General features: G+C 36.4%; 1 protein-coding gene across 1 annotated transcript in view; it reads right to left on the bottom strand.

Annotated features, from left to right (window-relative positions):
* The window catches only part of USH2A (usherin), a 798,713-nt gene that overhangs the window by 124,283 nt on the left and 657,420 nt on the right, over nucleotides 1-17,010 (bottom strand). Inside the window, exons 56-57 of the mRNA XM_016938662.4 lie at nucleotides 12,726-12,909; nucleotides 11,661-11,818 (exon numbers count right to left, since the gene is read on the bottom strand). Of these exons, the coding sequence (XP_016794151.3) occupies nucleotides 11,661-11,818; nucleotides 12,726-12,909 (342 nt within the window). The remainder of the gene's footprint in view (nucleotides 1-11,660; nucleotides 11,819-12,725; nucleotides 12,910-17,010) is intronic.

The raw sequence follows: 17,010 nt of genomic DNA, 5'->3' as shown, positions 1-17,010 counted from the left end.
CTGGCCAATTGTAGAGTTGAAGACTCTGTAGTCACCACAGAAAGAACCAACTGTAGGACACAAGAAAATGTTTATGCTGATGTGCCAGTGTGCTGAACAAATATAACTGTTCATACTGTAACCAAAGGACAATGTAATGTTAGTCTCTCGCTATTGCTTTAAAGTGAACTCAATGTGGATTTTCTACCCTAGACATGGGATGAAAAGTTGGCCTAACCCATGACACTTCCACTTTGTTTCAGGTAATAAAGAGTTCTATAGTATTTTTCTCCATAAAGAAACAGGAAAAGATGTCATAACAAAAATTAAATGCATAAAAAATAACTTTATTTTTCTCTTTACTGGTATGGTGAATATACATAATAGGCCTATTTAAAGGCTATTCTTCGAGGCCTAATTCACCACTCCACGACAAAACTGGCAGTTTTTACTGCTCTCAACAAGACTGCAATAATTAAAATGAAATTTGAGAGTTGGATAAGGAGAATTGATTATAGAGACCATTTGAGACTCAGTTCATTAATGGATGAGAAAAATTTAAGTACTGTGCCAGAGGCAAAATAAAAAGTAATGTAATCAGGTTTCTTCTTCCTCTCCGCAAAAAGTATTTTTTGGAGGGTGTTGCTTGAGGTGGTAAGAGAGATTGAAGAAGGAATCGGGGACCCTCTCAGTTTGCAATTTGACCTTCAGCAGGAAGACATGCTGATAGAAATTTCCATCCAGAGTATCCTGGAATGACAAAGCATTCCATATCACACTTTGGGCATTTCTCCCTATTGTTACCCTGCCATAACAGTAAAGCAGTGAGGAATAAAAGGCTGTTGTTTGAAGCCACAGGTGTTTTTTTTTTTGTTTTTTTTTTTGTTTTTTGAGACGAAATCTTGCTTTGTCACCAGGCTGGAGTGCAGTGGCATGATCTTGGTTCACTGCAACCTCTGCCTCGCAGTGAACCCACATATTTATGACAAAATGAAGAGGGGAAGAATTGCCAGGACCTTGAACCTGTTATTGGGCTTAGTTTTCTTTAGATCTTCCTAATATCATGAAGATATAACAGCATTATCACTCTTTAGCCAATGACATTAGTAGAAAATGTTTTCCCAAATGATAAGTTGTATAATATATTATTTTTTGGATGAAGACAAAAGCTGGAATACAATGGCAAATTTACATGAATTTTTAAGATTAAAAGCAAGACCTTAAAGAAACTGCAAGCTAATGATGATTGCTTCAGGCTCTGTTTTCAGACCTCCTGGGATTACATATTCATCCTGTCTTCTTTGTTCCTAGGACAGTTCTTGAAGAAAAGTTTGACAAACACACATTCACAAAAAACATGCCATCATTCTTGTTGAACTAGACAAACCACAGAGTGGTGTCAGAGAGATCAAATCCTTCTTCTGCCCTTATTTCCCAAGCGACCACTGGCAAATTAACTAACCTCTATGAATGTTGTCTCTTCATGTGTAAAATGATGATACTAATAGCTACCTCATAGAGAGTTGTGAGGATTAAATTGGAAAATATCTGTAAGCCTTTTAATATATTCCCATAACATAGAAAGTACTTAATAAATGGCTGACATCTCTACAAAACAAAATGGAACAAAATGAAATAAAGAACAAAAAACAACTATGGCACTGTTTTCATGTGCCCTCAAACACTTTTGAATCCATCTTTCATATAAAGTTGCTATTCCAACTACAAATAAATGTTACATTCATTCAAGTTAATGTCTTTGTAACACTATTTTGTTATCTAGTTTTATTTTTTATGTGTACTTGGATATGATCAAATTGCATTCCTATGAAAATACTGTATTATTCATTCTTAGCAGTAATTTGGAGTGGCGTTCCCTCCAATTCATCTGAGGTTGTTTTACTTTATGTCTTCAGTCTGTACCTACTGTTCTGCTTCCAGGCCTTGCATCCTTCAAGAAGTAACTTCTGTTATAAAAAGGACAGGACTCCCAGAGGATGAAGGAACAAAACTGTGCTTCTACCGCATGTCAAATATAAACATAATCTTAATCCAGATTTAAACATGGCTAGCCAAACCATGAGCATAGAAAATGTATTTTTCACCTCTTCATTAATTGGAAATAAATGTCCTTTACATATACCTGTGAGGTGCTGAAACAGAAAATGCTCCTCTAAGCTGTGAACACGTCAAACACTGTCATGCATTTAGGAAAGTGGGCCCCCTCCACTGTCATAATTTACAGGACTGTGACACGAAAGTCTCTGGTGTTCCTACAAACCCTATACCATCTGCAATGAGTCTGAAATGACTGAGCCCCCTGGTATTCTGATGACTAAATGAAATGAAATGGGCATATTTGTTAAAGTCAGCTGGGAAGCCACATGACTTGGTTAGTTCCTGAGTTCATAAATTTATGTCAGAGCAAGAGGAGCAGTGGAAGCTCAAGTGAACCAATTTACCCTAAGTGCAAATGGCAGTTTTGTTATTTGGTGTCAAAGCTACCAGTCGCACAATGACAAGCTGCCATAACACATTTTCTTGTTCACTAAAGAACAAGGATTTCGTTGGTTAATATTCCTTGCAATGCTCCTTTTCATAATTTACAACAACTAGATGCTGATAGGTTATTTAACATTTATGAAGTTAAGATGTAATCAGAAAAACCCTGATTATCTTTACAAATAAAAAAGTTAAATTATTCAACTTTTTTTTCTCCATGGCTTCATTTCACAGCAGGTGCATACTTTACAATGGGACAAGTCAATCAATAATCCTTTTTAAGTCTTTTTTTAGGAGCTGGAACAGGAAAAATTCTAAGAGGAAAAACTATTAATTCGGTTTGATAGAGGCATTTGTTTCAAAACACTTGGTTGCACTTAACATGGTGTTTTTAACAAATCGAGCTAAATTCTCCACTGTATAGGTAGAGGCATCTTGATTAGGCCTTTTTGGGGGAACAGAAGTAAAACGGGACCCTCTTGAACTCATTCATACCAATTGAATGGAAATTTAACATTGGTTGTATAATAGTTATCATTTATGTCTTTTCTACCTTACTAGATGGTAGGGTTCCTGACAAGAGGGACAGTGTCTCATTCCTCTTTGTAACTTTTAGGGTGTCCAGCATCATGTTTTGCCCCTAAGTGGGGCTCAGAAATAATTTCCATGTTAGTTAAATGACTAGAGGAATCAATATACCCAAAGGCAAATGAATTACATCTCATGAAGTTTTGAGCCACAAATAAAATTATTCTATTGGGTTACTGGGTGGACTGATACTGAATTACATTGTCCTCATTCATACTTCCTATATATAAAGCAAGAATCAGTTTTTTAGCTTTTAAATGGGATTACAGTAGAACTCATGAAAAATCATTTGCTTTCCGCACGTTTAGGTGGAAAAATATTGAGAAAATATAGAATAGTAGTTTTGAGTCAGACTTGGACTCACACCCATGAGGGTCAGCCCTGCTCTGACCCCTGCTTGAAGAATAACCTAGAGAAAATAGCTTGGAGTGTCTAAATTGACCTTTTTCATTAGTAAAATGAGCAAAACAATAGGACATACTACATTAAGTTATTATGAACACTAAATGAGATATATGTTAATCTCTTAGCAAAATGCCTAGCATATATTAAAACTCAGTAATGAAAGACACATTTTAAAATATCCAAAATAAAACGCAAACCACTGAAGTGAGTTTTACATTTTCTTCTGAAACTCACCACTCCTTGTCATTTGGTTATTGCATGTATAAGTTAAGAAAAGTGAAACAACTGTCAATGTTGAATCATCCCAATTAATGTAATGTGAATCCTTTAGAAAGATTAACGTAATTTTTGCCGGGCGCGGTGGCTCACGCCTGTAATCCCAGCACTTTGGGAGGCCGAGGCGGGCGGATCACGAGGTCAGGAGATCGAGACCATCCTGGCTAACACGGTGAAACCCCGTCTCTACTAAAAATACAAAAAATTAGCCGGGCGTGGTAGCGGGCGCCTGTAGTCCCAGCTACTCGGGAGGCTGAGGCAGGAGAATGGCGTGAACCCGGGAGGCGGAGCTTGCAGTGAGCCGAGATCGCGCCACTGCACTCCAGCCTGAGCGACAGAGCGAGACTCCGTCTCAAAAAAAAAAAAAAAAAAAAAAAAAAAAAAAAAAAAAAAAAAAAAAGATTTACGTAATTTTTGACTTTAAATGCATAGTATCTGAAATAATACACTGCAGCTGATGAGTTAACTGAATGCCAAGATGTCTAATGTCCATAAATAGATCATATTATGGCCAGCTAACCTTTAATCAAAATGATAAATAAAAAATTTGTATTTCTAGAGCAATATTAATAAAAATTATTTCTCAGTAGAATTCTTGCTAATTCCCTCTTTAATGGAGTAAGATATTAATGTTAAAGGAAAAGCACCAGTATTTCTATATTGTGCATTAAACCTAAATGACTCACCATCCTTAGTGAGAAAAAGTATGTGTTTAATGCAATGGCATTGTTAATTAGAACATGATTAAGGGCTAGAACAGTTCAAAATATAGTCATCATCTCGATAAATTAGACTCATTATTACCTTCAGAGTTTAAATAATTTTGAATGTTTAGATTCTTAAACAGCAGGGATATCTATCTCCATTGTTATTCTGAGTAAACCACTTATGTTCCACGAAGCATTTGCTATTTAATTTTCCATAATTTTTCACCTATTAAGGTAACATATATCCTTTGCTCTCTTTAATATAAATGTTCTCTTTAATATGAATACAAAAGTCCTGACCCAATGTTGAGAGCTGGTAAAAGGTGAGAAGGAATGCTTAGGAATAATCTAAGGTGGTTTACATTACCTAAAGGTTCAAACAATAATGGAGTTTTACCATGCCATCTCATTTACTTCATATAACAATATAAGGTAGGCATTTAATTTCCCCCTTGTACAGATGAGAAATCTGAATTTGAGAAACATTGTGCAGCTTGCCCAAGGCCAGAGGACAACTAAATAGTGAAGCCCATTCCATGTTAGAAAACAATACCTCCTTTTCTGAAATGTGAAAAAATTGCACATCCATAAGACAAGATGCAGTCTTTGGAAAATATGTGTATGTGCTCTGTTTGTCATTAAAGAAGAAATGTCTCTCTTTCTCTATCTCTCTGCCTCTCTCTCTCTTTCTGTGTGTGTCTCTGTTTAAGATTAAGTTAATGTAGAGGAAGGATGACTTTAAGAGAAAATCAAATGTTTGAGTAATTTTAAATGGCAGGATATCCACAATTTACATTTGACTGCATAATAAATTGTGGAGGCTCGCTCACCATTGTGTTCCTCTATTAATTCAGCAAAATTTTTATAAGGATATGTTGTTTGTATGTCACCTGATTTAGAGGTTCAAATGATACACAAAAGGCTAGAGATCTTGATTTTCTAGAGCTTAGAGTGTTTTGGTAATGTTACTACTGACATTTATCAAGAAAGAATAAGGTAAAGTGGATGAGGGTTTACATGGGAGATAGGGGAATATTTACCAAGGCTTTAAAATAGAATTTGGATGATCTCTTTACAGCAATTTGAGAAGTGACTCTCCTCCCCTCCCACCTAACTAAAATCTTCTTGCACCTGGAATCTGGTTTTAAGTCACGTCTATTCCTTCTAGAATGTGTAGGTAAAGCTTTCTGGTTACTACTTCCTTCACGCTGCAAAAAGTCATTGTTGCAATGTGGATATTTTCCCTTCAGGGGCTCACCACCTTCCACAAATAATTCTTCTGGTTTTGATGCCCCCAGTAAAATATTATTCTCCCATTGCTTTTGGTGTTTTAGACATGAAGTCCTTGCCCATACCTATGTCCTGAATGGTATTGCCTAGGTAAAATTGACAAATGGGATCTAATTAAACTAAAGAGCTTCTGCACAGCAAAAGAAACTACCATCAGAGTGAACAGGCAACCTACAGAATGGGAGAAAATTTTTGCATTCTACTCATCTGACAAAGGGCCAATATCTAGAATCTACAATGAATTCAAACAAATTTACAAGAAAAAAACAAACAGCCCCATCAAAAAGTGGGCGAAGGATATGAACAGACACTTCTCAAAAGAAGACATTTATGCAGACAAAAGACACATGAAAAAATGCTCATCATCACTGGCCATCAGAGAAATGCAAGTCAAAACCACAATGAGATACCATCTCACACCAGTTAGAATGGCAATCATTAAAAAGTCAGGGAACAACAGGTGCTGGAGAGGATATGGAGAAATAGGAACACTTTTACACTGTTGGTGGGACTGTAAACTAGTTCAACCATTGTGGAAGTCAGTGTGGCGATTCCTCAGGGATCTTGAACTAGAAATACCATTTGACCCAGCCATCCCATTACTGGGTATATACCCAAAGGATTATAAATCATGCTGCTATAAAGACACATGCACACGTATGTTTATTGCGGCACTATTCACAATAGCAAAGAATTGGAACCAACCCAAATGTCCAACAATGATAGACAGGATTAAGAAAATGTGGCACATATACACCATGGAATACTATGCGGCCATAAAAATGATGAGTTCATGTCCTTTGTGGGGACATAGATGAAGGTGGAAACCATCATTCTCGGCAAACTATTGCAAGGACAAAAAACCAAACACTGCATGTTCTCACTCATAGGTGGGAATTGAACAATGAGAACACATGGACACAGGAAGGGGAACATCACATACCGGGGCCTGTTGTGGGGTTGGGGGAGAGGGGAGGGATAGCATTAGGAGATATACCTAATGTTAAATGACGAGTTAATGGGTGCAGCACACCAACATGGCACATGTATACATATGTAACAAACCTGCACGTTGTGCACATGTACCCTAAAACTGAAAGTATAATAAAAGAAAAAAAAATTTTAAAAAATATTATTCTCCCAGAATCATTTGGTTTTCACCAACACCCAGCTCTGTTTCTTGGCCCTCTGGGCTACTATTTAAAACATCATAGTTGATCCATCATAAATCTGAGAGACTTTGGTCAAGAAATGAAAAGTCGATTTGGATTTAAGGGTTAAGCCAAAGACAGAAAGGAACTGGTCTTAAAAGGCAGTAGCAGACAGTAGACCTGAATTTGAATCCTGGCTCTGCAGTGTGACCTTGAACATATTATATTACTTTTTTGAGATTCGAATTTCTTATCTTAAGATGGGGATAATGATATTATTACCTGTCTTCTAGGGTTTGCATAAAAATTAACTGAGGAAAGGCAGAGAAAGAGCTTATCAGTGTTTGGCATATAGTGGGAATTTAACAAATGGCAAATACACCAAGTAATATGAATGTATGTACACGACATTTGTTATCAGTATCAGGGGTACTCTTCCCCTGGGTATTGTCACTATTCCCTAGACCTTACCCTTTCACTAGCAGGACTTATAAACATGTACTAAGGCTTAGTTTATTTATAGCATTAGAACAATAGTTTGAAAACTGAAAATTCAGTTAATTGCTTAGGTAATTTTTCAGTTGCCAAGTAACCACATAGACATTTTTTTTTTCCCAGCAGCTTACCTAAGGTTACTCTGTTCACACTGACCACAAAACAAAATGCATATTTAAAAAAACAAATACAATTTAGCCAGTATTTTGGCTTTAGACCATGAGTGTCCAATCTTTTGGCTTCCCTGGGCCACAATGAAAGAAGATTAATTGTCTTGGGCCACATATAAAACACACTAACACTAACAATAGCTGATGAGCTAAAACAAATAATTGCAAAAATCCCAAGAAAGTTTTTGAATTTATGTTGGGTGGCATTCAAAGCCATCCTGGGCTTTAGGTTGGGTAAGCTTGCTTTAGACATTCAAGAGAAACTGGTGGATTCATGTTTTCAGAGAAAACAGTTATTGTAATTCACCAGTCTCACTTGGTGAGTGTGATCCATGTTTTTGGTAAATCACATCTATTCCTTTTAGATTTTTGGATGGGTAGGTAAAGCTTTCTAGTTACTAGTTTCTTCATGCTGCAGAGATCATTGCTGTCACGTGGCTGTTTTCCCTTCAGCGGCTTGCCATTTTCCACAATTAACTCTTCTAGTCTTGGCACGCCACTACACACCCAGTCAAACATTGTTCTCCCAGAATCATTTGGTTTCAACAATACCTAGATCTGTTCCTTGGTCCTCTGGGCTACTATTTCAAAAACACTTGTTAGCACATCAAAGTCATATGTGGAGTTTTTAAAAATCTCTAGATTTCTTGACTCCATCCCAGGAGATTCTTATTCAGTAAATTTGGGGTTGAGAATCTGTCTTTACACAAGCTTCCTAGGTGATTCTAATGCTCATTCAGGTTTGGGAACTGCAGGCATGGACTGTTTTGCCCATTATTCAGCTCTGTCTGTGATGTAATCATTTTGTAATGGCAGGGAGTATGATGAATACCTAGAAAACTCTTTATATTGTGAGCAAATAAACAATCTCCACTTACAAATTTATTTTCTTTCTGTTTAAAATATATATATTTGTGACTATTCAGGAATAGAAAAATGTTTTTATTATCCAAATCAAAACACAGCATGAGGTACTTTCCAATAAAATCAACTGTAGATTATACACAAGTCAAAATCATCTGACTGTTTACTGAGTTTGAAATCCTTCTAGACACCAGGAAAAAGATTTAATTGAAGATTTTAATCTTTCCTTATATTATATGGTTTCTGAAATGGATTCTGTGCATCTTAAACTATAAGATTGACAGGTCTGAATATTATAGATTTATTAACCATTGGTTAAATGGTCAGAGTTAGTGTGTAAAGCATTCTACAATATCCCCTAGGCTGGACCAGAATGAACAATTTATACAAAGCCTGAGGTATGTGAGAGTTAAGGTCATATTAAACAAGTGAAAGTTGTGTTTTATTCCACAATGATACATTTCTAAATGGAAACATGATACAGTAAACATTTAAGTGTGATATTGAATTCAAAGAAAAAAATGACACATGCTGGGAAATTTGAAAGAGGTCTTGAAAATTTACTAATCCAATCCTCAGTAGGTGGTTTTATTATTTTGAAAATTGGGGCTTTGAGACCCAGCAAATGTTGGAACAAATACGTTTTAAAAATGAGCAATTAAAGATAAAAAATAATTCTTCAAACAATCACCATTGGTATCTATAGAATATTATATAGAACTAGATAATATATTTATCACATAAATTACTTCATTTAATCTTTACAGCAACCCTACCTGCCTACATGTAGGTATCATCATTATCTCCACTTCACAGATGGAGAAAATTGAGGCCTAGAGACCATTTAAGTTCAGCTAATAGGTGGCAGTATTGGGATATGAATCCAGGCTTTTTCATTTCTCTTACTTGCATAGTCATAAAATAAAGATATTTTCAAATTCGTACTGAGCATGAAGTCTTCAGATTAGCAATGGCAACTGATATGTTTAATAATGTTAAAATAACAGACATTTTGGTAAACCATGGGACTTCCCAGTCATATGGCAAAGAAATCATCAACCTTGCTCATCACCCTGAAATTTCCCGTATTGCTCTTGGAGAATTTGGATTGTAGAAGACCCTGGTCTGAATCTAAAACTTTCTTGTCAATAGGCTAAATATGGTATTAGATTGGCTCTATCCAGCTTCATTTTATTTTGTGGTGCAAAAACACAACAGCACAATAAAAATGCCAAGGAGAAATATACTAAAAAATCGTGGCCAGGTACAGTGGCTCATGCCCGTAATCCCAGCACTTTGGGAGGCCAAGGTGGGCGGATCATGAAGTCAGGAGTTTGAGACGAGCCTGGCCAGCATGGTGAAACCCCATTTCTACTAAAAATACAAAAATTAGCCAGGCATGGTGGTGTGTGCCTGTAATCCCAGCTACTTTGGAGGCTGAGGCAGGAGAATCACTTGAACCTGGGAGGCGGAGGTTGCTGTGAGCTGCGATTGCACCACTGCACTCCAGCCTGGGTGACAGAGAGAGAGAGACCCGGTCTCAAAATAAACAAACAAACAAATAAATAAATAAATAAATAAATAAAATTAAACAAAAGTAGAAATAAATTCTGTAAAGGGGGCTGTAAATTTATATATTTCCCACAGCAGAAGATGCGTCTTTTCCTCTATTGAAATTAAGAACAGAGTTCAAGAATATCTGTGCTCTTACAACATAAAGATTATAGCACTTTGTGATGCATTCTGCCACTATTAATTATTCCTTTATATTTTGTTTAGTATGTTGCACATTTATTTTAAAACAAAAGTGGGTGAAATCATGTACATTTAATATCTTAGAGCAACTTATATTTTTCCTTGCTTATAAAGCTCTTTGTAAACTTTCTTTTGAATTTTTGGGGAAAATAACCTTTTCTCTTTGATCTTAGATTATAGCAGAAGGTGTTGGTCTATAAGAAACTTAAGTTTTATGTATTAGGTCTTTATGCTCTCTTTATAGCTATACAATAGTACCTGTTTTGACTGTTCAATTCAATAAAAATAGGCTTCTGCTAATTATGTTATGGAATGGATCTACTGATGGCTCAAATGGCTGTTAACTATTTGGTGCCACTTTGAACTGTGGCTAAACTTATTCTGATGGGGACAAAAAGGGCGTGTCACAATTTCATTTTAAGACTAGATATTAAAAATAAAGTCACATAATTTTGAAGTGTATTTAACATCTTAACCAGTTTTAAATTTTACTTGGAAAGAAAAGTCCTCCATATGTCCTTTCTCACACTACTCTTTACTCCACAGTATTAATGCAGTCAGGATTTTACCTGAGGATGGTGCTTACCTCAAAATATAATATTGCACTAAGTCACAGGGCAACCCAATAATGACTAAATGGCTCAATGAAGGCTATTCAGCTTACAGAGGAAAAACGCAGCTACCATAAGTGGTCACAACCCAAGGTACATGGGTGAAGTGAACAACTGCCTTTCCAAACTCCCCATTCACTGATTTAATATAAAAGGAATGGTATAATGTCAATGATCCAATCTAAGGAGTCCCACGGAAATGAATGTTCAAGGTAATTCTGACCTATATGACTTGCATTGGATATATAGAAGAGTAAGCCCGGCGTGGTGGCTCATGCCTGTAATCCCAGCACTTTGGGAGGCTGAGGCGGGTGAATCACCTGAGGTCTGGAGTTTGAGACCAGCCTGACCAACATGGAGAAACACTGTCTCTACTAAAAACAATACAAAATTAGCTGGGCATGGTGGCATATGCTTGTAATCCCAGCTACTCAGGAGCCTGAGGCAGGAGATTTGTTTGAACCTAGGAGTCGGAGGTTGTGGTGAGCTGAGATTGCGCCACTGCACCCCAGCCTGGGCAACAAGAGTGAAACTCCATCTCAAAAAAAAAAAAAAAAATAGATGAGTAAAAAGATTTTTAGTCTCTTGTACTTGAAAGTGTTGCTTTCACAGAAAGCCGTATATACTTACATATCTACATCGACATCTAGATACCTATATCTCTATGTATGTATGTATGTACTCATGCGTTTATACACTTAGAAATGTGGTTTAGATTTTTCTGTTCATATTTATCCAGGAGACCGACTATGTCTTTCTGATTTACTAAATTAACAGTTCTATTCTTATCTCTAATTAATTCCTTTAAAATGTTTACACACACACACACACACACAGACACACACACACACTTCTTTTTTTTTTTACCTGGTGGTATCCAAGCTACAAATATAGAATAAGGCCCAATTACTGTGATATTATATGGAGGATAGATTTCTTCTGGTGTTGACATAGGTGTTTGAACAATGTAATCATCACTAGCACTGCTGCCACCTCCAGTTTTGACTTCTAACTTGTAAGTGTATCTATATTTAAAAAGAAAGAAGAATTGTGATAAGGCCATGCACAAGAGACTTGAACAATGATTACTAGTTTTTGTATCAATTGCTTAGTCCTAAATTTGTGACAAATTGCAAACTCTTTGCCCCCTTTCCAGAAACTTGACTTGGGAGTTTTTCTTGCACAGGCAACATTGTCTCCAAGCCATTGTAATTTCAGCTGCTCTTAAATTTATTTTTAACCTGCTAGTAATTCATAGCTTTTCTTGAAGATTTCAGGACAGTCTTGGAGTGTGCTGGTGGATTGTGGAGGATTCAAATTAATCTTCCCCATTTTTAAATGGGTTGGAGTTCAGGGAAATATGTTTAGAGAAAGATGTTTTTAAATTGATCTGCTATTCCTTACAATAAAATGAAATTGATCTCTACTTTCTACAGTAAAACATCTGTTGATTTAAGATATGTTTTTGTCTCTGCTGAGAAATGAATGGGAATGAAATGCAAATATGTGGAACTTTTTCCTCTAAAACTATTCACAACTATATGTGGTGTAGCAAGTAGAGAAACACTGTACAAGAAGAAAAGAGAGTTGATGGAAAACAAAACTCTTTACATCTCTTTTATTGCTAGTTCAAGGATGCGTGTTTTTGAAGATAATTTGGCAATTTTTAAAGTTTAATACTTCATGTATTTTGTATATTTAAAAATTCTCATGCTTTTATGTCAAACAGAAGACGAATTATTTATATTTTTAAGAAATTTCGTGAAGTCTAAAGACTGAATGATTTAGCACTTTCATCAGTTATTGAATGGCCAATGAATGAGGAAGTTAATTAAACAATTTAACAACTTTCAGTGGGACATGCATTTCTTATCAACCCAGAGAAATGTACAAATCCTGCTGTATTATTGGTAAAGTTTTCTTTTAGTTTACCTGCTATTGGGCTCCAGGTTTTTATCAGTGAAATTCTGCTCCTCACTGCCACCCAGGAAAAGCAAGTTTCCATTACGACTCAATTGATATTGAGAAACGAGGCCATTGGGCTTTTCTGGCAGACTCCAATATAATTCCACTGTTGTAGAATTGATGATAATGTGTCGAGGTGTCACCCAAACTCCTGGCAAGAATAACGCAATGAGGTTTTATTGTTAGGATAAAATAAACAGTGTATCAAAAGTCACACCGTCCCCCCATGAACTGTGATATTTTTTTCTGTTGATTTAAAAAAATATCTAACTGTATGGAACAAAAATACATAATTGGTGTAAATATATTTTTATTACTTTGATTATTTTATTTTTGAATTGCCTTTGGAAAGTGAATGTCAGACAACTAGCAGTGGATAATTTCTCTGCCTTGGTTGTCACTCTGAGAGTATTTTAAATCAAGGCCTGAGAGATCATCTGGGGATTTCAAACTTTTTAATACGATTTACCTGGAATATGTGAAAGTAAGCGTAATCGAGTATGTACCTGAATTATACAATTCAACAAATGAGTGCACTTTCCCTTCTTCTTGCACATCAGTGTGATGCTTTCTTCTCTTTTCCTCTCTGGCTATGCCTCTGGCCTCGTTTACTGGGATCTCTTCCCCTCCTGGACCTTGAAAGGATGTAATGCCTCAGAGCAGTATGCTCTGTTCTCTCTCTCCCCTCTGCTTTTCTCTCTTCCTTTCTCTTCTTCTTTTTCTCTCTTCTCTTCTCTTCCAACACCGGCTTCCCAGGTGATCTTCATTCAGTATGGGTTTTAAATATGCATATGCTGAAGACCCCCAAAGGCATATCTCTAGATTGAAACTCTGAGTGTGAGACTCAAGAATCCAACTGTTTGCTTGACACCTCCATTTGGATGACTGATGATATATCAAAAACAAAAAACATGCAAAACAGAACTCTTGTTTTTCCTGTCTACAATCTATGTACCTCCCAATCTTGTCCATCTATCCATTTTCTTGGACAAAACACACAAAAATAATGATCCCTGAGACTTTCACCTTTCATACGCCCAAATGTAATCTAACATAAAGCCCAGAAGATTCTATAATGTATACTTTCCTGTATCTTTACTTTCACTTCTCCTAGTCCAAGCCACGTTTCTCTCTCTCATAAACTCCTGTCATAGCTTCTAAACTTGCCTCCATGTAGAAATCTTGGCCTTCCATATTCCATTGGAATCTTTGTAAAAGTGTATAAAGTGAATATGTAAGCCAGTGTCATCTTTATGAACCATATAACCCTTTTGAATTTATTCATATAATATAATCCCAATTTCTTTTTGTGACCCATATGGTCCCACATTTTATTGGCTCTGGCCTAAGTGGCAGCATTCTTTCCACCATTCACAGAGCTGTGGCCATACCAGATTCCTTTCTATCCCTAGAATGCTTCTAGTTATTTCCTACACCTGGGCTTTTGAACTTCGGTTCCTTTGGCCTGGAACACCTTTGTTCCCTTACAGCATGACATTTTTGCATTTTGTTCTCATATGTAGAATTGTTCTTATATGTAGAATGTTCTCATATGTTCTCATAGTTCAGTTACTTGTGTAACTATCACCTTATTGATAAGGCCTCATTTTAGCACTCTCTTAACTCTAACTTGAACCCCATCTAATGGAGTCCCAACCTAGTTTCTCTGTATCGCATGGCCTTTTCTATTTCCTTCTTAACACTCAAGACATCATAATCAAATTCTTTCTTTGACATACTATTATTTTTACATTATATGATGGTGCAGTCCTCTCCTTTCGCTTACTTTGATGCAAAGTTAGTTCCATGGTAGCAGGGATCTTCTCTGTCTTATTTGTCAATGTATCTCTATGGATAACACAATGCCTAATACATATTTAATGAGTAGATTTATTGTAAATATATCTCCTGCAAAATGTTATGCTAAGCACTGCAGGCAGTTCTAGGGAATGCAAAGATGACTAAGATGTGGCTCACTTTCAAGGAGTTTATACTTCTGTCTAAAAAATAAAATATACACACAAACAACTGTAATTCAATGTCAAACATTCAAGTACTCTTATAGATGTACAAATCCATTGATGGAGAAGCCAGCAGTGAGAAAGTTCAGTCCTACCACTTTATGTTGTCATCTAGTTATACTCTGATTAGACACTGTAAATCTCTTCTGGAGATTAAAAAAAACTCATTTCAATATTAGGTTCCCTGTAATCAATAGCTTTTGCTTGATTGTATCTCCTGTGTAAGTTACTCCGTACAGGATAAGATTTTGACACTTTTAGAAGAAAAATTTTCAGAAGAACAAAATGCAATTTATTTAGCAGCATCCTGAAAGAAACAAGATAGATTTCAAAAATGTCTCAAACATCCCAACTTCCTAAGGAGCAATATATTCCTGAGAAGAAAGTAGTTCATTTTGTTCTGAGAGTCTGCTCTGTTCTAGATATTTGGTAAAATTCACAAATCATAGTACACATTTGTATGTGGGTTTCTCTGCCAACAGCCGCTAGATGATTCAACCAATCAGAGTTTTGATTTAAATGTGATATTAATTTGTTGATTCAAAAGATAAAGTATAAAATCTTAATTCATAATCTGCTTCCTGCAGTTATATCTTTTTCACCTTGAACGATGTATTAAAAATCACCAAGGTACTAGAATGGCTATTGCTTGGTTTCTGATTTGAACCAGTCAATAAAGCCTGTGGATGTGGAGGAGCTAATAAAATAAAATGAAACATAATTTTGGGTTTGTTTCAACCTTTAGGTAAAAGTTGAGTTTGTTATTTATACCGGCTGGCAAAAGCTCTTTTCAAGTTGGTAATAACTCCATGTCCATTGGTTTGATTGATAATATGGAGTTCAAATGTAAATATAACTAGAAAGTGCTGCATTTTTACTTGGATGGTGATATGGGGACATCATTATCTTGGCAGCTGCGAGAAATCTTTGCTAGAGTAAGACAATCTTTGGTGAGATATATTAATGAGTCCGAGGTGGGGAATTTGTCCCCTTCACCATGTAACTCCAGCCTAAGTCTCAGGTGAAACCAGAAAAACCTATTCTATATAATAAGGGAGCAAACTGAGGCAGTTCAAGTGAAAGAAATGAATAGTAGGGAGGGAAGTAACCTAGGAGGATGGGGTGGGGTAAACTAGCTGCAAGGTTAAAAGGGGAAAGGTAGAATTAAACCTTGGTGGGCCTTTTTACACAGTGACAACAAGTAGAACATGTCTACTGTATTTGTTTTAAATTTATCTTGAGTTGCATGCCATATTACCCACTTCTCATGTCCCTACAAATCTTCATTCCAATTCAAAATTCCCAGCATTTATTGTGGATTGTTTTTCTCCTGAAATCTGGTGATAGGAACAAATTTTGTATTAGCTGATGTCAGGGATGCACTGAATTCTGGACAATTTAGTATTTGTTAATATATTCACTCAACATTCTACCCGACTTTGTGTCATTTTCTGTGTTGGGCACTGTGGATGGGAAGGTAAAGACTTATTCTTATCCTTCATGGAGTTCATGTATCATGGTGAATAAAGATGAGTCGATAAAAAGTTGTACTCCAGTATGATACATGCTTTAAGAGAAGGAGGCACAGTAGCTGTTAGAACACTTAGAAAGGGTAACCTGACACAGACTGTGGGGAGAAGTGGAGATAGGTAGGAAGTAGGTGGTTGTAGTGGAAGATTTCCAGAAGGGGAGATGCGTGAACCAAGTTTTGAAAAGGTGGGCGTTAACTGAGTGAGGATGTAGGGAAAGGGAGTTCAGGCTGAGGGGAACCCACATAAAGTCCTAGAAATGTGGGCAAGGATGGCAGGACTGCACATACCTTGGCATGGCTGGTGCACTGCATGGCATGTGGGGAAGACGGAAAGCCTTGAAAAATTGATGGAAGTTAAAACTTGAGGGGTCCATGTTGCTTTGCTAAGGAGATATGGGTGTATGTCTTCCCGGAAGGAAATGGGATTTTGTGGAGGTGAATAATATGACATATTCTTATTTTGTCAAAAGAGGAAAAAGAATCAGGATGTGGGATGTGAGAAAGAGGAAAAATGACTAGAGGAAGGGATCCTAGTTAGGAGGATCCAGAGAACTTCTCTTCTTATAGCTATGAGGATCTGAACTAAGGCAGTGTTAAAAGGGACGGGAAAGAAGAACAATTTTTTAAAAAAAATTCTTAAGATTTAAAACTAATTAGATTTTATAAAAAATTATGTATTACATATGGAAAAGGGAGCCAT

This window comes from Pan troglodytes, chromosome 1 (genome assembly GCF_028858775.2).
Source record: "Pan troglodytes isolate AG18354 chromosome 1, NHGRI_mPanTro3-v2.0_pri, whole genome shotgun sequence".
NCBI classification, from domain to species: domain Eukaryota; kingdom Metazoa; phylum Chordata; class Mammalia; order Primates; family Hominidae; genus Pan; species Pan troglodytes.
This window is presented reverse-complemented; position numbering and strand designations above follow the sequence as displayed.